At 41.6% G+C, this 22186-nt stretch overlaps 1 protein-coding gene across 1 annotated transcript in view; it reads right to left on the reverse strand.

Moving 5' to 3' along the window:
- Positions 1-22186, reverse strand: part of LOC132400625 (protein LYRIC-like) — an 87171-nt gene that overhangs the window by 8067 nt on the left and 56918 nt on the right. Inside the window, exons 5-8 of the mRNA XM_059981783.1 lie at positions 20064-20309; positions 16052-16126; positions 14854-14952; positions 9947-10062 (exon numbers count right to left, since the gene is read on the reverse strand). Of these exons, the coding sequence (XP_059837766.1) occupies positions 9947-10062; positions 14854-14952; positions 16052-16126; positions 20064-20309 (536 nt within the window). The remainder of the gene's footprint in view (positions 1-9946; positions 10063-14853; positions 14953-16051; positions 16127-20063; positions 20310-22186) is intronic.

Raw genomic sequence — 22186 nt, forward strand, 5'->3', positions numbered from 1 at the left:
CTCATTCCTCAGGTTTTACCAACTTGAACTGAGAAAAAATAAAAATACAACAATAATAAATAAATAAAGCATCAAAAGCATAACACTGAAGAGTCCTTGAAAATGAGTTGATAGGTTGTGGGAATAGTTCAGTGCTGGGATGAATGAGGTTGAGTGAGGAAGGCAAAACAGCTATTTCTGTGACACCAGTGACATGAAGTGCATGTGTCAGGACGTTCAGACAGTAACAGGCTACAAGTCCACCCTGCGCTTCAACAACAGTGACACTTTTTTCCCCTGATAGATACTTTATTGATCCCCAAAGAAGTTACAGTGTCGCAGTAGCATTACAAGTGCATGGATATACAAATACTAGAAGTATGAAAGAATAAAAATAAGTTACCTTAAAAATAAGATGTACAAGATTTACGAGTCAAAGATTACAAGTTCACTTCCCTGGCTATAGGTTGACTCATTATAGAGCCTGATGGCTGAGGATAAGAAAGACCTCATATAGTTCTCTTTGGAGCAGAGCAGTTACCTTAGTCTAGTATAAAAAGTGCTCCTCTGTTCAGCCAAAGTGGCACGTAGGAGGTGAGAAACATTGTCCAGAATTGCCAGGATTTTCTGCAAGGTCCTTTGTTCTGTCACAACAGAACCAGCCTTTCTAATCAGTTTACTGGTATCACCCATGTGGTTGCCATTGCTCCAGCACACATCACATAGATTACACTGGTGATAACAGGCTGGTAGAACATGTGAAGGAGAGCCCTGCATACTCCAAAGGATCTCAGCCTCTTCAGGAAGTAGAGGCTAGTCTGGCCCATTTTGTACCCTGCCTCTGTGTTGGCACTCCACCCATCTGTCATTCAGGTGCAGCCCCCAGGTACTTGTAGGGCCTCACCATATCCACATCTTCACCATCAGTAGTAACAGGGAGCAGTGCAGGCTTAGTCTTCCTAAAGTCCATCACCACCTCCTTTGTCTTACTAATGTTGAGCTGCAGATGATTCAGCTTGCACTATTTAACAAAGGCCTCCAACAGAGCTCTGTATTCATCTTCTTGTCCTCCTTTTATACACCCAACGATTGCCAAGTCATCAGAGGATTTCTGCAGATGGCACGACGCCATGTTCTATCTAAAGTGTGAGATGTACGGGGTAAACAGGAAGGGAGCCAATACAGTCCCTGTGAGGCCTCCACACTGCTTATAGCCATGTCTGACACACAGCTCTGAAGCTGCAGGAGCTGTGGTCTGCTAGTCAGGTAATCCATTATCCAGGATACAATGTAAGTGCCAACTTGCATTGAACAGAGCTTTTCCCCCAGCAATGAGACTGTTTGATATTGAAGGCACTAGAAAGATCTAAAAACATGATCCTCACAGTGCTGCCCTGCCTATCCAAATGGAAGTAAGCTCTGTCCAGCAGGCAGATGACAGTATTATCAACTCCAATGTGCTCCCGGTGGCAAGCCGCAGGGGATCGAGGGCTAATCTGACCAGGATTGGGGGTGAGCTAGGACCAGTCTCTCTAGGGTCTTCATGACGTGTGAGGTCAAGGCTAATGAACTGTAATCATTCAAGACTTTTGGTCATCCCTACTTGGGTACTGGGACCACACATAATATGTTCCCCGCAGTCGGGACCCTTTCCAGGCCGACCTTGAGGTTCACACCATCCAGTCCCAATGCTTTGCCATGTCTGGGTTTCCTCAGAGCCCTTCTCACCTGCTCAGTAGTGAAGACAAGTCCATGATGACCGCGGAGTGGGAGGAAGGTGGGGGATGTGAAGGTGAAGAACGGGATAGTACATGGAGGTATAGCTGGTATGTGCAGGAGGAGGAGGGATGTAGCCTGGGTCGTTCATCTACGTGTTGAACCGGAGGGGGGAGGAGGGAAGAGGGATGGCACTGGAACTGGTGTGCTGAGGGAGGTGACAGGAGGGCAATTGTCAAACTTATTGAAGAAGTGGTTTAGCTCAGGCTTCACGGCAGCTATCACCATTCTGGTGCCTAAGAGTGCTACAGTAATCTGCCTCAATAACTATTGTCCAGTAGCACTGACCTCAACGATAATGAAGTGCTTTAAGCAGATGGTTTGGACCACATTAAATTCCATCTTCCTGCTACATTGGATCCTTTCCAGTTCGCTTATGAATCAAATTGGTCCACTGATGATGCCTGTCTCTGCACTTCAGACCGCCCTGTCCCGCCTGGAAAATGGTGCCTTAAGTGACAGGATGCTGTTTATTGAGCTCAGCATAGCATTTAGTATGATCATCCGATCATCCCTCAGAAGCTGGTGGGTGAACTCTCCTCACTGGATCACAACACCTCTCTCTGTAATTGGATCCTGGACTTCTTGACAGTCTGTGTTGGCAGAAAGATCTCAAGCTCCATCATGTCGAGCACTGGTACTCTCCAGGACTGTGTGCTCAGCCCACTGGTGATACATGACTGCATTGCTAGATCCCGTTCAAGCTGCATCATCAAGTTCGCTAAGGACACAACAGTGGTTAACCTCATCTGTAACAACAACAAGACGGCATACACAGAGGACGTAGAGCAGCTGGTAAATGGTGTGAACACAACTATGTGGAGAAAACCAGACATAATTGTGGACTTTAGGAAGGTACGGGCTGAGCACTCCACTGCACATACATGGCTGCTCCATGGAGAGAGTTAGGAGCAACAAGTTTCTGGGAGTACACATAATGGACGATCTCAGCTGCTTCTTCAATGCCACCTCCTTGGTCAAGAAAGTACAGCAGTATTTACACTTCCCGAGGAGGCTTCATGGTAAATTTGTTATTAAAGTACATATGACAGCATGTACAACCCTGAGATTCATTTTCTTGTGGGGTGTACACAGTAAATCCAAGAAACACCATAGAATCAATGAAAGACTGCACCCAGCACAGAGACAACCAATGTGCAAAAGGCAACAAACTGAGCAAATAAAAAAAGAGAAAGAATTATAATAAGTAAATAAGCAATAAATGTCGGGAACATGAGATGAAGAAACTTTGAAAACGAGTCCATAGGTTGTGAGAGCAGTTTAGTGATAGGGTGAGTGCAGAGCCTGATGGTTGTGGGGCAGTAACTATTCCTGTTCCTGAACCTGATGGTGCGGGTCCCTCAGGCTGCTGTACCTTCCCCTTGATGGCATGACCTGGTTGTGTGGGGGGGGTTCTTTAATAATGGATGCTGCTTTCCTGCGACAATGCTCCATGTAGATGAGCTTTTACTGATGGACTGGCAGTACCCACTACTTTTGTAGGGTTTTCCATTCAAGGGCATTGCTGTTTTCATACCAGGCTGTGTTGCAACCAGTTAATATACTCTCCGTCATCTATCTATAGCTTCTAAGAGGACCACAACCTTGGTGGTTTGGAGGCTTGCATGAGAGCCAAAGCTGTGTTGGCTGGAGTGAGAGCTTTATGCTTTGGCCCTTAGTAAGGTCACCCATGCCAAAGGTGGAAGGCCAGACCTCCAGTCCTCCAGGCTGGGGGGTTCAACTCTGTGCTAACAACCCTGACTGGTAAAACAAAGTTGTTACGGAAACAGCAACGAAGAATCCTTTTACACCTGAGTGGACAAGGACAAACAGATGGGAGGGCCTTCACTGCTGCCCTAAACACCAGCAAAGTAATGAGCAGTAAATAATACATTAATAGAAGTTTGTCAAAGTTCTAAATGTCATGCTGAATCTCTGCAAACTTTTAAAGAAGTAGTTGTTGCTGTGCTTTCTTTGTGATTGCACTTACGTGCTGGGCCCAGGACAGATCCTCTGAAATTATAACACTGAGGAATTTAAAGTGGTGATCCTCCTGAAGTCAATCAGGTTGTTGTATCACCACAATGTCCCTCCTACAAGCTGAATTTGATTTGGCCAACGACAAACTTAAATATGGCATTGGAGCTGTGTTTAAACTCTCAGCCATAAGTATAATAGCAGGTAGAGCAGGGGACTAAGCACACCTGACTGGTAAAACAAAACTGTTATGGAACACCTGTGCTGATGAAGATTGTGGAGATGTTACCACCAATCTGAAATGAGGATCCAATTTCACAAGGAGGTATTGAGGTTAAGGTCTTGAAGTTTATTGATTAGCTTTGAAGAGATGATAGTATTGAATGCCGAGCAGTAATTGATAAAGAGTGTCCTGGTGTACGCACCTTTGATATTCCTGAGTGGAGTAAATAGTCAACGAAATGACATCTGCTGGGGACCTGTTATGTCAGTAGGCAAATTAGAATGGTTCCACTTGGTTTCCTAGGTGGGAGTTGATACGGTTCAACACCAATCTCTCAAAGTGCTTCATTACAATGGATGTAAGTGCTACTGGACAATCATCTTTGAAACAGGTATCACATTCTTCTTACACATCATATAACTGAAACATGCCTGAAGCTGGTGGGCAGACTGCCAAAGCAAGAGGTTAAAGATATCCGTGAACACACCAGCCAACTGATCAGCACAAGTCTTTACTATACTTGGTCATGTATCCCATCTGGGCCAGATGCTTTCAGTGGGTTCACGCTCCTGAAGGATGCTCTCACGTTGGTCTCGGAGACTGAAATCACAGGGTCATCTGGGGCTGTGGGAGTTTGAGAAGGTCCCACCATGTCTTGATGGTCTAAGTGAGCATACAAGGCAATGTGCCCTTCAGGGAGCGTAGCCTTATGACCTCTGTTGCTTGTTTCACTTTGTAAGAGGTAATTGCATTTAAGCCCTATCACAGCTGTCAAGCATCCTTCAGTGATTCAAGGTTAGTCTGGAATTGCCTATTTGTATGTGGGATTGCTTTCCAGAAATCATGCCCTGGACCTCTAGTGGCAAGTGAGGACCCCTCTCTAACCAATTTTCACAGGAGTACACTGTGACCGTCTTGACGAGCTGCATCACCTACTGGAGCAGGAATTGCAAGGCATCTGATTCCAAGTTCCTGCAAAGGGTTGCAAGAACTGCCGAAAGGATCACTGGGCCTCTTCCACCCATCAGAGATATGTATGAGAGCTCTTGGCGTTGTCAATGATCACTCGAGTCCGTTCAATCTCTTTGACCTACTACCATCAGCCAGGAGGTACAGCAGTATTAGGTTAAGAACTGTTAGGATGGGAAAGAGTGTTTTGCTCCAGGCCATAAAGCTACTTAACTCCCCACCGCCATCCAGCTCTCATCACACATGAAGTGCCAGTTGTGTTATATTGTTCACTTTATTATTTGTTAATTTAGAATCAGATTTAATATCACCTGCATATGGTGTGAGATTTTTCAAACTTTACAGCAGCAGAACAATGATATACATGATAAATAAATAGAGGAAAAACTTAGTTACATTAAGTATATGTGTCTATTACATAGTTAAGTTAAAATAAATAGTAGAAAAAAAACCAATAAAGTAATGAGGTAGTGTTCATGGGTTCAATGTCCATTTAGGAATCGGATGGCAGAAGGGAAGAAGCTGTTCCTGAATCACTGAGTGTGGGCCTTCTGACTTCTGTACCTCCTTCCCAATGGTAACAACGAGAAAAGGGCACGTCCAAGGTGGTGTGGGGTCCTTAATGACGTGGTAATATCATTTTATGTGTTATGCATTTGAGATATATGTAGTGTCTTTAGTATATGTATATACAAGTATATGTAGTGACTTTAGTCAGGAGGAACATTGTTTCACTTGGTAGTATACATATGTTCGGTTGAATAACAATGAACTGAATGCGATCTGAACCATCAAGAAATTTGGCTGGCACTCAAGTGTATTGTTGCACTGTTGTTAACTATCAACTACAGCAGGTTGTCATTCAGCTGGGACATTAGACATTAAACCAGTGCCCAAATACTCTTTTAGAAGAATGTAATTAAGATATTTTGACATCTTTCAAAAAAGGAACATGGGTGTAGACTCAGAAGCCTTGTTTGGTATTTATCCCTCAACTCACATCATTAAAAGGAGTGAATTTTACTGATAGCTCACCAAGCTTGCTTAATGGCATTATGTCAAGATAAGGAGTGACTATGAAAGGTGCATTGTAACATGATATTTTTTTTTAAACGTGTATTCACATCAATGCAAATTTCAAAGCTGTATGCTCATAATGACTGATCATATTGGATGATAACATTGAATATTTACAGTAAATGACAAAATATCAATCTAAATATTTAGATTTATAGTTCTAACCCACTACAGGAAGCCTCACAGATGTGTTGCTTGGCTGGAGGATGTTAGTTAAGAGGGAAGATTAGCTTGGCAATATTAAGAGAGAATGGACAGCAAAATTGAGAAGGATTAACTTTTCCCAAGCAGAGAAGTAAATAGCTGGGGTGGATGTTTTGCGTAGTGGTGAAGCAGGTGTATAATTTATCAAAGGATTTGTGGGGTTAGACATTGGAAAAGATAATTTCCCATTATTAAGAGGAATCACAGAAATGTAAAAAGTTGGCCACCTTGTATATGTGAGCCAATTGTACCAGCAAGATAATGGTCTATAGCCTGCAGGTTACTGTAATTCAAGTGCTCAACTAGGTGCTTCAAATAAATATTTATTTAGAGAGACTGCGTAGAACACGCTCTTTCAGTCCAGTGACTCACCCTATTTAACCCCAGCCTAATCACAGAACAATTTACAATGACTAATTTACCTACTAACTGGTATGTCTTTGGAATGTGGGAGGAAACTAGAGTACTTGGAGGAAACACATACAACCACGGGGAGGATGTACAAACTTATCGGAATTGAACTCTGAACTCCCAACACCCCAAGTTGTAATAGTTTCACGCTAACCAATATGCCACCGTGATGAGGGTTGGTGTTTTCCCCCTACACTTCCAGGCAGCAAGTTCCAGATACACACCATTTCCTCAATAATTTTGTTTATTCAAACTCCTCTCAAAACCTTCTAATTAGCTTAATTCTAACAAGGTTCTCCAACCCCATAATCCAGTTATTTATCTCTTTGATAAAGAATTTGAAACCTTCCTAATTATACTGTCTAGGCCTCTCCAAATGTTATATACACCCTATCCTCATTATATGCATCTTCAGACAATGCGGATTCACAATTATGTGAGGAACCTATTTCTACCAACTTGCTTTATGCATCCAAAACTCAGTTATGTGAGGAGCACTGCTTTCCCGCCAATACAAGTCAGGTGCGCGTGCCTCACAGTCTCACTCCCACCAGTCTCGCATTGGTTTTGGCAAGGAGTAGATGTGTGATCTTGCGCTCTTGAACTTCTGTTGTTTTTACCTACGCTGCAATGATTTTGTGTTTGAAATATTTAACTATGCCTCCTAAGCATCCGATGTCATGTCTTGGGCCATCAGCCGAGCAGCAGAGAACCACTTTATAATTTCCAACTTTTTCTCAATTATTAAACAGTGTGGCATCAGGTGAAGGTAACACAGCTCTGGGATGCTACTGCCGGGAACAGTATCTTGCCTTTAAAGTTCTTTTGTTGCTTGATAACGTGCCAGCCCATCCTAAACATTTGGACAGCATTCATCCTAACATAATGGAGTGTTCCCTAACACAATATTGTTAAGTCAGCTACTCAACCAAGGTGTGATATCCACATTCAAGGCATTTTTTTTTTTATGGCGAACTATCTCTCAGATGCTGCAAGCAACAGAAAATTTTGAAAATCCCAGGAGTTTACCAACGGTGAGGGAATGGTGGAAGTCCGAACACTTGGCACAAATGGCGAGGGACATGGACCCAAGTTTAGAATGGAGTCAGCATTTCAGTCGTTCCCAGCTGTCAACCCTTCTTCCCTACAAGCAAATTTATGCTGAGAAACAAAATGCTGCCAAGCAAACAACACTCACCACTTTCTTCAAACCGGTGTCATCTCCTGCTGCCGGCAGTTCTAACAGTTCTGTGAGTCTTCCTTCACCCCTTGCTGTGCTTGATATAATCCTGACGACCACAACCATCCACCTTACCCATGTAAAGCTGCCCGACACCCACAACAACCACTCATCTCCTGGAGCGAACACACCTGCCACTGTTGTTGAGTATTGTATAGTCAGCCCTCCTTATCCGCGAGTTCCGCATGCATGAATTCAACCAGCCACGAATCAAGAAAACCCAGAAGTGCTCTTCCAGCACTCATTCTTCAAACACGTACAGACTTTTATTTTTGTCATTATTCTCTAAACAATGCAGTACAACAACTATTTACATAGCATTTACATTGTATTAGGTATTATAAGTAATGTAGAGATGATTTAAAATATACGGGCGGATGTGCGTGGGTTATCGTGGATCGAGATCGAAAAAAATCATAAGTTCTCTTACTAAGTAAGTCGGAACAGCTACATCCAGTGTTATTTAGCACCAGTCAAATGTTTGTCTCAGAAAATAGTATATATTTAACCTTTCTATGGAGATAAAACACTTAAGAAATGTATGTATTTCAATAATTAAACCACTGCGCTGCTTTGTACTAATTGTAGCTTTCATCGGGGCAGGGCCTTTCTCACTTTATCATTTAAAATTGTTCAGATCGTTGACCGATGTAGCCTAATGCTTTTCCAATGACCGATGGCAATTCACCTCTTTCAGATCGCTTTATTATTTTCACTTTATTTTCAATCGTGATCGTGATTATTTTTGTGAACAGTAACACTGCAAATTCAGAGCTCTGCTGGGTCCTAAAGACCACTGCTCTGAAACTGCTTTAATCAGGTTAAAGGTTCCTAAAGTCCACCGCACTGAAACAGATTAAATAAGGGACTTGAGCATCTTTGTTTTTTGGTATCCGTGAGGGGTCCCAGAACCAATCCCCGTGGATAAGGCGGGCCGACTGTACACCCCAGTATGTTAACTTTCTATGATTTATTACATTAAATATTACCTTAAATTGATGAAATATAATACGAATGTTGCCTTGTGGTACTGCTTTTATGTCGTATTGGTATGAAAATGTGAATAAATTACAGATGAAACATATTTAGGAAGCCCTCTGGAACGCATCCTTATTTTTTCTATTTAAGTACTCACATTATGCGTCGACTGCAGGGAACGTATCCCCCCACATATAACTAGGATAGGGTATACATTCACTAAGACTCCCTTCAGCTTTTCTTTGTCCAAAAATAAACCAGCTTAGCCAATTTCTTCTCATAGCTCCAGCCCTGCAAAAACTTTGTATATCTCCTCTGCAAGTTGTCAAGCCATGTCACATCCTTTCAGTAAGGTGGCGGCCAGAACTGTGGATATGCTATAGCTTACAAGTGCTTAAACCATCCCGTTCCAGCATTATTCTCTTGCTGTTATGTTCTGTGCATCAGCCAATAAATGGATGCATGTTCTACATCTTAATCACCAATTTGTCCACCAGACTACTTTCAGGCAGCTGGGAACATGATCTCTGTTCATCTGCTCAACAGTATCATGCCATTTATCATGCATTCCCATACCTTACCCATACAACTCTTCAAAATGACGATTTATTTCCAAAAATTCATCTACTACCAACGTAAGGCAGAGTGGCCTTTTATTAAGTTTAATGCTTTCTCCACTATTTGAACAACCATCTCACTGGCATCCTTCCATCATTCAGAAATATGCTTGAAGTCAGATAGTACGGAAAATTATGGCTAAAACCACCATCAGTTTCACTACAGCTGGTCTTTTAACTGCACTATTCTGATTGAAAGCTAGTGTGCCAATACCAGTAGACCACCTTCATTCCACCTAAATTCATAACTGCAAGTCTTCTCTTGGTCTTGCGACTTGAAACACATTCTGCGCTCTCTATTCCTTTCCACCTCATTTCTGCCCTGGTTAGTGTTGATGTATTTCAAATCCCCTACAGAACTGGCAACTTTTTTTTCCATTTTTGCAAATTTACCTACATTTTTGAATTAGAACATATTTCTGTACCATAGGACATGAAGAACACCTGAGGCATTTAACTGGAGGTTCTGTTTGGGTACAATCTTCTCATCATTACCTTCAGCTTCTCCTTCTCAACTTCTTGAACTATTAAGATTTCCTCTCCTGTCCAGTTGCCCCATTCCTCTGTTGGTGGACTCCAATCTGAGTTAAGGTCAACTGCAAAGGGGTCATCTATAAAACAAAGATACTCAGGCTATAATTTTAAGCATTCACTCTAATGGATTAAAAATAGTTCTAAAAATATCAGAGATCCAGCAAAGGTGCTCAGTTCAGGAAGAAACTATTCAGTCCATTTTAAAGATCGACTACCTTCAACTTCAGAAAATTTACTCACGAAATGAATGCCTTGGTAAAGCAGGCAACTTACTGAAATTCATTACCTGCCTGATTTGGCCATAATGTGTAAGGAGTAGAATGAGATCTAATGGCTACTGCTCCATTTCTTTTTGTGAAGTAACTTTTAATTGATATAACTTCAAGTGCAAGGACTGACTTATGAGGACAGATTAAAAAGAATATTCAGTGGAGATCATATGAAGTAGAGTTGATCTCACAGAAACAATTTTTTGGTAAGATGACAGTGCATTCCCTCTAGGGGCCCAACCAAAAATGTTTTTGTCATTTTTACAATCGAAAGACAATGCTGGACAGCAAGAACTTCAGGTTGCGCAGGTCTAATCCATCAGCAAGCTGCTCGTTGCTGGAGGACCTGGTCTTTACTGCCTGCTACAGAGAGGTGCCAGAGTCGGTGTATGAAGGCAGCGTGCAGTCTTGCAGAGTGATTGTTTTGGATTTTTCTCCAGCAATTGCAAGACCCTGCTAGACATTGGTAACGTAAAATGCTACAAGTCCATTTTCCTTGTTTATTGGTGAGACAGACAGCAGGGAAACTGTGTGGCCTTGGTTGTAGTGAGGACTAGGCCTCAAGATGCAGGCTTGCCTGTTGCAGCAGTCCAGGAGAGGAGACATCGGAGCAGAGTGCGGTGTCCATACTGTGTTGTGGGGCACTGGCCCTCCCATCCGTGCTGCCCTCTAGTATTCGATTGGTTGAATGACAAGCTGGATTGCGTGTGTGCATATGTTTATCTTTGGACTTCTGAAAACTGCTTGTTCTTGCTGAAGGCATCCATGCACCATCAATTTTCAGGGCATTTCATTCAGGGACTTTGTTTTTTTTTTGTTTGACTGTATGCTTACTTGCTGACTTATATGTATTTTGTGCGGTGTTTGATGCCAATACTGTGTTTTGCACCTTAGCCCCAGAAGAACACTGTCATTTGGCTGAATGCATGGGTATTCACATATGGTTGAATGAGAATTGAACTCAGACTTGAACACTCTGAGAGGACATGAACAGGGTAGATAATGCGAGGCTACTAACACCATAATCAACAATCAAGAAAGCAGCAGTGGTCGCTATTTTCCTTTCACGGCTGGTGTGAGGATAAACCAAACAGTTTAGCATTGGTATACACTCAATTTAAGAATTCTCCGCATTGCAAACAATGTGGTGCAGAATAACTCTCAGCTTTTCCAGTTTCTACACAGCCCATTGATTTCTCTCTCAGGTGCTTGTGCCAAACAAGGAGCTACATTTGCTGTGTACTTATCTACTATAATTCAAGAGCATATCATTGCCCAAGCTCAATTCCTTTACTGAAGACAATAAATGGAAATCTTATCCTCATCAGAGAGGATTGTGTGGAAAGAGTATGGGCAGAATTTTACATGCAGCTGGAAAACTGATGGTATTAGAGAAAGCTTTGTCTAACTTTTCATAAACACTTGTTGGATATCTGATGCAATGTTTGGTTGTGACAAATGAAATGAGAGTGGGTATAAATGGAAGGGTTAATCAAGCGGTTTAGGTATTTATGACTGAATTGCTCACCCAACAGATTGTTTTGCAAGCAATGACTTCAAATTAAAACCTCGACTTCACTTCACCTACATTTGAGCAAACAGCTGTAAGAGTAAACAAAAAATGGTTTCCTTCTAAAGATCAATCAATTCTGTCTCAACAAAATCTCAAGACTAAGTGCAGGAAACTGCCTGACAGTATGTTCTTTGTGAAGGAGAACCAATGAAATTATGTACCCAGACCCCACTCAGTAATACTCAAAGAACATAAGAAAATGAAATAGGAACAGGCCATTTAGATACTTGTGCCTAATCCATTACTCAGTAAAATTTACAGCTAATCTTTCACCTCAGCCACAGTTCCCTGTTCGAATGTAATCCCCTCAGCCCCTTAACATCCAAGTATTTACTATGGTTAGCTTTGAATATACTCAGCATAGTTCTAAGGAATTTACTAAAATAAAAAAAAGAATCCAATTAATACAGGACTGCATGAATGGCTCTGCTGTGGAGAAAAGTAATCATTACAGTCTGTCCTAAGGCATTTATTTGCTTAATGTTTCACCTCAGGGACAGACCTTATGCAAGTTAACCTCTAACGATGTGATCCTGTCTGACCACTTTGACTACTTTAACCCCAGCTTCCAGATGCCACAGGGAATTCCACAAGATGTAACTGTGCCATTAATGAAAACAAAATTCAGAATGCATACACGAGTTTATTAAAAAAGGTTTTAACTTGACTTCCATGACTATATTTACAATATCTGCCGTTATGTGTGATTTCTTAACATGAAAAAAATACCAAAAGCATTTATTAAATTCTAGGAATCTTTTTCCCCCAAACAAAACCTTGCATTGTTGACCCTGTGTTAGATGGTTATGTACGACAATCTTTACCCCCAACCCCTAAAAGAGCTCAAAACTCAGGATGGAATGTACATCAACCACCTATTGGAACTTTGCTGAGAGTAAAGAACCCACTTAACATGGATCAGTTAATTACAAGTAAAAAAAAAGACATTTTCTAGAAAGCAGTGCTTTGTTATCACCAAGTATAATTCTCAAGGTTTTGGAGGATTACTCCAGGGAGGCTGAGGAAAACTGGAAATTTGAGGTCATTGGAAAAGAATAGATCAGGAAACTGAACCAGAATAGATTTCTGCAACAGAAAGCTGTATTCAATAGTAAACAAGTATGGCAAAGAAGAAAAGGAAATCTGATTCAATTTAGAAATGGGAACACAGAGATTTTCGGTGTGCTATAACACTGATCAAATTAATGTTAACTCCTGATGGGATTCTACACTCTACCCAAAAAGTGGAAATTCTTGAAGATGCAGTGTGAACCAGTAATAATGGTGGCTTATACCCAGAGCCAGGGCCAACTGCTGAAATACCACTCGTGAAATACCCAGCTGGATCATCCCAAGTTTCAATCATCTCCTGCCATTTTGCTGCACAATATCGAGGGCTGCAGCTCTTAAAAAGAGTGTTCCCCACAGCACTTATATATGCCAGCAACAGACACTTATAGACTGTCTTGGAGTAAGAAAGAGCAAAGGGAAAGATGGAAATGGTTTCTAGAATCACTGAAAGGATGTCCAAATGGTGAACCATAGGAATACAAGGGTGTCCTCAACATTCCCTAAGTGACCAGTCACAGAGCCATAGCCAAAAGGATGCTTCCAAGAAGGGAGTTCTACCAGAAGGAAAACTACTGAGAATCCATGGAGTAAGATTCTGGAAAAAATACCATCTGTAACTTTAAGTAACTACGGAATTTAGACGAGCACATCTCCCAAAGTTAGCTGACTCCACTTAAATAGTAATACATTAACAACCTGCTTTTACTTTTACGGAGTCTACTTCATGCTGGTTGTGGCGTGGAGCTTACTGTTGCAACTAACATTGATACAGCGAAGAAAATTAAATTTTGCTGTCAAACTTGACTAATTCAGTATTAAGGTGACTGACAGGATAAGAAGCAGACAGGTCTGTCTCGCATGTGCTGGCTAACAACAGATCATATGAATAATGAGGTACTGCTGACCTTTGTCTGAGAAGCAAAATGACTGACAGCTTGTCCGTCTGGCTAACAGGGGAACTGAATGTGGACATGTAGTTCTAATTTTGTGTACTGAATGGAAACATCTGTAAACTGGCTGATAGCTAATGTGTTTCCTGAAGTCATTGACCAAGTACATTTAGCTGAGGCTATTGCCCCAAGATTTACTGTCCAAATTTAAGATGTCACCTGGCATTGACAGAATCTTGAATGGCTCTCCGCGATCATGTATTAAAGTTAACAGGGTAAACTCTCCGACATACAGGTAGAATTGCGAGTTATGTTAACCATAACATAATTCGGTGTACAGTTAATGTCGGGGAATGTCAGATGCAATAACATGAATGGCACACTAAAGTGCAATTGAATCATGAAACATTTAAACAAATATGGCACTTCACCATCCAGTTCCTATTAACTTGATAGCATGAGGAAATTATTGCTAAATGCAAGTTTAATCTATTTCTTGCAAACAACCCAAGAACTGGTGGGAAGCAGCTCTTTTTATCATTTGCAGTTCACATTGTTATACTAATGAATAATTAATTTACAAGATTACTGAAGGCAAATGTTTTTTTTGAAGAAACTGACTTAAAGTAAAAAAGCGAAAGTTTTCAATTCCAATACCATTAAATGTATTGGTACATGAAGGTGATAAAAAATAATTTGCAGAAGTTGGACAGTATACATATGCCACTAAGACATTTGTTTTTAACTGTGCATAGCAGTAAATACCTTATCCACATGTCTCATTGTGCATACCATAAAGATAATTTACATGTTCTAATATGTCAATTTAAATGTGAAGGCTGTTAATGTTTTCACACTACATAGGTAATCTCAGTGTCATTTATTGCTGCTGTGCCACACCACACTTGGAGTGTACCCTCACCAAAAACACTGTAAAGGTTCAAAAAGGCTCATGACAAATTTTCAAGGACAATTAAGTGTGCACAATAAACGCTGACCTTGCTGGTGATATCCAGATATCGAAAATGAGCATAAAATATGTGGATAATGGAAGTACTCCCATACCTAATCCAAGCCATGCTTCATCAACTACATGTGATGACAGTGAGGCACTCAAGTGACATCTGGCTGGGCTATCTTGAGATGAAGTATTCTCTTGGGTAACTGCGGACAGAAAGAACAGTTTTTGTCAAACCAATTCCTGATGTCTTTAAAACACCGTTCAGTTCATAGCATTACTTGAAAGACAAGAATTGACATTACTTTGAACTAATTTACTGATTTTATGGAGATGAAAATATGGTTTGCTAGTAAGTGGTCTGTGTTAAGTTTGCACGTCTCACTGCTACTGTTGAGTATTCCCTCCCCAGTGCTCTGGTTTTCTCCATATTCCAAAAAACATGCAAATTTGCAGGTTAATTGACTACTGTAAATTGTCCCCAGTCTGGTAGAAGGTTGGGAAAATGGGCTACAGTGATATTGCGATTGCTCTGAAAGCTACTATGGACATGCTGGGCTGAACAAGTTCTTCTCTGCCATAAGGAAATTAGGAAAACATGAAGTGGGAGATCAAAGCCTCCATTGGAAAATTGTATGGCCAAGACACTGGATATTTGGAGGTAGTGTCTCGGTTAACTGGGGTCAAAGGTGGGTACTCAGAGGCTGTGGGAAGATTAGTGAGTGAGGAAGGAAGTAGCGTAGAGATGCACATCTCAGTATGCTGCAGCTCAATGAGAATATGGGTTGTCCGAAAATGGTTACTCTCAGGACAACAAGGGGAAATTTCTCCAATGGTGCTCCAAAGGAAATGCACAAGGAATGAAGTTATTTGATGCAACAGAAAGTGACTGGCCAACATTCTGGAGTGTCACAAAACAACTGAGAAATGTTATGGTGTTTCACCCCATCCACCTTTTTATTTCAATAGTGTAAAACAAAATGAATATTATTTACTAGAAGCTTTTTGTTTTTATATGGTGCAATATCTGAGAGGACCCTATGAAAATCAGTGCCTCATGGCTCTTTGTGAATTCAGAACCCCCTTACTGACAATCCAACTGCTGTTGACACTATTTATTAAACGTATCATAAATCACTTATCCTTTAACTGTTGGCATAACTTAATTGAAAATATTCTAATGTCCTGTTGCTTACTGGCTGCCCCACAGTCTCCCTTATTTATGCTACAGGTTGATGTACTGCACCTGCAATTAAATGAGCTCTCCATAGGAATGCATTGTCTTAAGAATTGTTGAACACTTACTAGTTTCAGGTGGATCAGGAAAGGCTCCAAAAGTGACGGGAGGGTTTTTCACACCTGCCTTATTGTCCCAAGTTCCTAAACACAAATCAGCAAAATCAATTCATGACAAAACATAAAATAGTTTGAATTGCTTAACATTAAATTTTGACCTAGCAACTAGGCTAATTCTATAATTTGCCATTCCCAGCAACAAAACACTGCGATGATATTATGGATTAGAAGTGTGCATCCTCTTAGTCATAAAGTAATACTGTATGGTAACAGGCTCTTTGACCCAACTCATCTATGTCAATCAAGCTGCCTGCTTGAGGTAGTCCAATTTACTCTATCTATATCCATGGCACATATCCCTCTACACTTTTCCTATCCATGTACCTATCCAAGTGTTGACATCTCTACTACTTCCTCTGGAAGCTCAGTCTATACATCAACTAACTTCTGTGTGATGAAGTTGCCCAAAGATCCCTCTTAATTCTTCTCCCCTCACCTTAAACCTATTCCCTCTAGTTTTAAACTCCCTGGGAAAAAGACCAGTCTAACTCCCCATATCTATAAGGTTACTGCTGGGCTTCCTATGCTCCTAAGGAAAAAGAAAGTCCCAGTCTCTCCCTATGGCTGAAGCGCTCCACTTTCAGTACCATCAGTGTGAACCTTTTCTGCACCCATTCCAGCTTAATGACATCTTTTCTACACCCAGGCAACCAGAAATGCAGATAGTATTGTTGTGACTAGATCCCCTTGTAAACTTAGTTAACACTTCCACAGTCCACTATACCACCATTAGGGATTCCTCAACAACAGGATGGCAGATTAGTGGAATTTGACTGTAGCTCTGTGTCTGAGATTAAACTAACCAGGCGCCATATTGTACTAGCCCATGCTTCTAAAGTGCTACTAATCCCAACTAGAACATACTGTCAACCTCCAGAATTCACATGATCTCATTGATCTGTCCCTTCCCCTGAAGTATGGAATATGGAATGAAACCACCAAGCTGCTGGAGGGACGCACTGGGTGAAGTAGCATCTGTGAAGGTAAAGGGATGGTCGATGTTTTGGAATTGAGACACTGCACAAGGACTGAAAGGGTAAAGGGAAGGTAGCAGTGAGAAGGATTGTGAGACAGAGGACAGTAGTTGACAAGAGGAATCAGAGAACGTAGGGATGATGAATAGACATAATCTGGTGGGTGTGGAGCGATGTTAAGAAAGGTAAACAATAGGAGGGGGAAACACAGGTACATAGGTATGTGGATGATGGGTGGATGAAACCAGGTGGAAAAGGGTAATAGGTTTCGATACAGATGACAAAAGCAATGGAAAAGGTTGACTAAAGGAGGGATATCTGCATGTTCTGATGGAAGTGGGAACAAACAAGGAGTGAGTTACATGAGATTAAAAGACTCAATGTTCATACAATTGGTCTGTAGGATACCCAAGTGGAAAATGAGGGTTGTTCTTCCAATTTGTGCTTGGTCTCAGTGTGACAGTGCAGAAGGTTGAGGGCATTCAGATCAATGTGCTAATGGGAAAGGGAGCTGAAATGTTATGCAACAAAATGGCTGTTGGTGGCAGTGCACGGTTGCTCTACAAAATGATCACCTACTCGAAATTAGATCCCACCAATGCAGAGGAGACAAGATCACAAGAACTGAACACAATAGACCCCCCAGGCTGAGGAGGTGCAGATGAATCTCTGCTTCCCCTGAAAGGGCTGTTGAGGTTTCTTACTGGTGATGAGGGAGGAGGTGAAGGGGTAAGTGTTGCACCTCCTATGGTGACAATGGGAAGTGCCAGGGAACAAGGAGCAAGTGGAAGGACTAATGAACCACTTATCAGGTGTTTGTCATTGCATGTGTGCTATAGGGACAATAAAATGTCATCCCTACTATATGTGGTGGTGGTGGGAGAGGTGTGAGGCACAAAGGGAAGGCCAGACTTTTTACGATGTCTGTCAATGATTTGGACTATGGGATTAACGGATTTGTCACTAAATTTGCCGATGATACAAAGATAGGTGAAGGAGCGGGTAGTGTTGAGGAAACAGAGAGGCTTAGATAGTTTAGAGAATGGGCAAGGAAGTGGCAAATGAAATACAATGTTGGAAAGTGTATGGTCATGCACTTTGGTGGAAGAAATAAATGGGCAGACTATTATTTAGATGGGGAGAGAATTCAAAATGCAGAGATGCAAAGGGACTTGGGAGTCCTAATGCAGGATACCCTAAAGGCTAACCTCCAGGTTGAGTCAGTGGTGAAGCAGGTGAGTGCAATTGGCATTCATTTCTAGAGGTGAAGAATATAAGAGCAGAGGTGTGATGTTTCAGTTCTATAAGGCACTCGTGGGAACACACTTAGGAGTATTGTGTGCAGTTTTGGGCTCCTTATTTTAGAAAGGACATACTGACATTGGAGAGGGTTCAGAGAAGATTCATGAGAATGATTCCAGGAATGAAAGTGTTACCATTTGAGGAACATCTAGCAGGTCTTGGGCTATATTCCCTGGAGTTCAGGAGAATGAGGGGGGATTTCATTGAAACATTCCAAATGTTAAAAGGCCTGAACAGTTCAGATATGGCAAAGTCATATCTCATGGTACAGGAGTCTAGGACAGGAGGGCACGACTTCAGGATTGAAGGATGTCCATTTAGAACAGAGATGTGGAATTTGTTGCCACGAGTGGCTGTGGAAACCAAGTCATTTGGATGCATTTAAGGCAGAGATAGATAGGTTCTTGATTAACCAGGGCATCAAAGAGTATGGGGAGAAAGCAGGGGAGTGGGGATGACTGGAAGAATTGGATCAGCCCGATTGAATAGTGGAGAAGATTTTATGGGCCAAGTGGCCTGCTTTTGCTCCCATACCTTATGGTCTTATGGACTGGTGGTGGGAGCCTGACAGAGCTGATAGAAATGGCAAAGTACGCGCGGGCTAGTAGGGTGAAAGGTGAGGACTGGAGGGCTGGGAGGGTCTATCTCTGCTCTGCATGTTGTGGTGTTGGGTGAGAGCAAATGTGTGGGAAACGTGTTGGAGGGTTCCATCGAGCATAGCAAAGGAGGAAGAGGATGAAGCAGTACACCGTCAGTATCCTGGTCACATTGACACACACCCACTTTCTCTCAGGCCATCACCACGTTCACTCTGATGATGTCACTTTGTTTGACAGTGTCTGAGGATTTCTACAACTGCATCACCGTACTGGGCAACGCTCATGGCTGTCTGTATGTTCCATTTCCTGCACCTTCCCTCCTCTACTCAGGGTTCTTCTGATCACTCTGTCTCACAAGCCTCTGTATTTATTTGGTCCTGTTCTGACATTACTATCAAGATCCTAGTGCCAACCAAATCCAAAGAAAGTGCTGTCTCCATGGAACGCTGGTAGAGAGTGTTGTTTATCCAGAGACACAAGAGGATGCAGATCTGGAGCTTGGAGCAATGCACAAAACACTGGAGGAACTCAGTGAGTCATGCAGGGGACAGTCGACATTTCAGGTCACAAACCTTCGTAATGACGGAAGGATAGAGGGGGATAGCCAGATAAAGAAGGTGGAGGGGATGAAGCAAGTGACAGAGAATCCAGGTTGGGGAGTGGTGGGGGGGGGGGGGGGGGTTGGTTGGAGTTTGTTGACAGGCTGATGGGGAAAGGAATGGCACTACAATCTGGAAGGTGATAAGTGGAAGTGGCAAAGCTTGAGAAGTAAATGTGGAAGGTGGAATGGGGGAGAAAGATGGGGAGGTCAGATGAGAATAGTGGCTGAGGAAAAGTAGTTGGAGGAGCGTGTGAGTGATAGGCAGATGGAGACACTGAAGAGTCTCAATGATAAGGGCCAGCTATATCAAGAGGGGAAGGGGCAGAGGGGAAACAGTTTCTGAAAGTTGGAGAATTCAATGATCATACTGCCAGTCAAAATGTGAGGCACTGTTCCTCCAATTTGCATTTAGCCTTGACTTGGCACTGTAGGAGCCACCACATCATCCAATCTCTGAATGTACAATCAACTTTAAGGATACTGACCTATATTGGAGAAGATATCCTTTTCAACAGAATCTACAGTCTCCCAGTCAGCTCCACTGCTGCTCAAGTCCTTAGTTGCTACTCCCCAACCTGAGGGAGCTGTTGGTTTGTCCGAGGGTCCCCAACCTACAGTGCCGGTGTCTCCACCCCCAGGAAAGTGCCAAACGTTGGGCTTATCGGTTGCTTCATTCCAGTTGGAAGCTGCATCACTTGCAGAGTCAGGCGGGGCCTTCCACACAATGGTCTCTGGAAGAAAATGAAGAATATCAGGTTACATGCCATTTGCTACAGGACTTGCAGCACTTTTACTATTTTATAATCAATTACAAATTGCAAGGTTCATCATTCAGTTCATATTTTATATTTCAAAACATATCCAGGAAAGGTGCATATCAAACTATAAACCAGTCAACCCAACACCAATATATAAACATTTCAGATAAACCTGAGATACCACACCCTCACTCAGGCTCTTATTGATCAGATACTTCCCCAGGAAAACAACAAAGAAAAATGACAGCTCAGAACAATAACTTTAGCAACTTTGAAGGATGTCAAGCAACACACACAAAATGCTGGAGGAACTCAGCAGGCCAGGCAGCATCAATGGAAAAGAGTACAATCAATGTTTCAGGCCGAGGCCCTTCAGCAGGATGCCAATCTTCTACACGATTGCACCTTCACTCCAATCTGAAAAACTCATTCTTCAGATTCCACCAGCGTGGACAAAAATACTCAATTTTTGCTTCATAGTTACTGAAAAAAAATCTCTAAATTAAGTTGAGTACATAGACAAGTGGGGTTTAAACTTTTAAAATCAACCAACCAGAGCGAAGTATTTAGAAAAAAAACTCTCAAGCTCCTTCTTTGTTCTTGCCAAACTTTACAAGCTGTATAAACTACAGCCTGCAGAAATTCTGACTACAAATAAAAAATGGGTGCATATAAAAAAAAAGAAAAAAAAAGGAAAAACGGTTAATGCTTTCCAGTTTAATACTTAAAAGTGTAAGGATGCCAGGAGAATCTCTCAGCAGAAATATACAGTAACCAAAGAACAGTTGACTAAGTCTGAGCTAATCACAGAGTCAACCATACATCAGGTATGACTAATTTTTGAGAATGACATTAACGCATTGGACAGAGGAACATCAATAGATGATGCTTATAAGACCCAACTGATAAGGTTAATAAAGAGATTATTCACATACAGTATCAGGAACAATGCTGTAACTCAAGTTGAGAGGTAGGACTCCGGCAGAAGAAACGCATAGAATGTGTTAGATTGATGAAAGTAGTACTATGAAAAGTTTCAACTTTTTAAACCACTTATCGTCAGTTAGATATACATCTTGCACATTTACATGAAATTCAGAAGCAGACAAAGGAAAAGGAGGAAGTAAGGAGGCATAAATGTACATGTTGAGTTAAACACTGGCAGACAGAGTTCAATGGAAGAGAATATAGCCATCCAATATGAATCTAAAATGCACTCATCAAAATATATACTCTTAATAGTGCGAGACTAAGAACAACATGGGGGTGTGGGAGGCAAATGTCTCTGTGCCTACAGGTTACTCAAAGTATGCGCAGGTGGTAAAAGTAAAATTATGTGAATGCGGATCTCCACTTCAGTGGGGCTGCAGTAAAACAAATAGTTCCAAAAGAAATAATTTAGTAATAAATGTCTCAGTCAGACTTTATGTTGTCTTAACGTACTCAGTTTTGGGCATTTCACCTCATGAAAGCTTTCCTGGGAGGCGCAGGGCATTTAGTAGAATGATAACAGGATGCAAAGGTTTAATTAGAAGCCAGGTCTCAAAACCGTGACTTTGAGGTTAGAAAGTTGAGGAGTGATCTGATCATTTAAAGTTATAGAAATCTTTCATTGGAAACAGACCATATAATTCCTTTGATGGGAAAATCCAGAATAAAAGGGGGTTAGGATTTAAGACCAAAAAGGCCAATCATAAAATGCACATCACATAAAACTACTTCAAATGTGGAATCTACATGAATACAGGATTAAATGAAATGATTAAGACAGATATGGATTTTTTTTAAAATAAGACTTAAATGATATAGATCCTAGGCAGGTAAATGTGCTGAGGTGTAGATCAAAATAC

Source organism: Hypanus sabinus, chromosome 10 (assembly GCF_030144855.1).
Source record: "Hypanus sabinus isolate sHypSab1 chromosome 10, sHypSab1.hap1, whole genome shotgun sequence".
NCBI classification, from domain to species: Eukaryota; Metazoa; Chordata; class Chondrichthyes; order Myliobatiformes; family Dasyatidae; genus Hypanus; species Hypanus sabinus.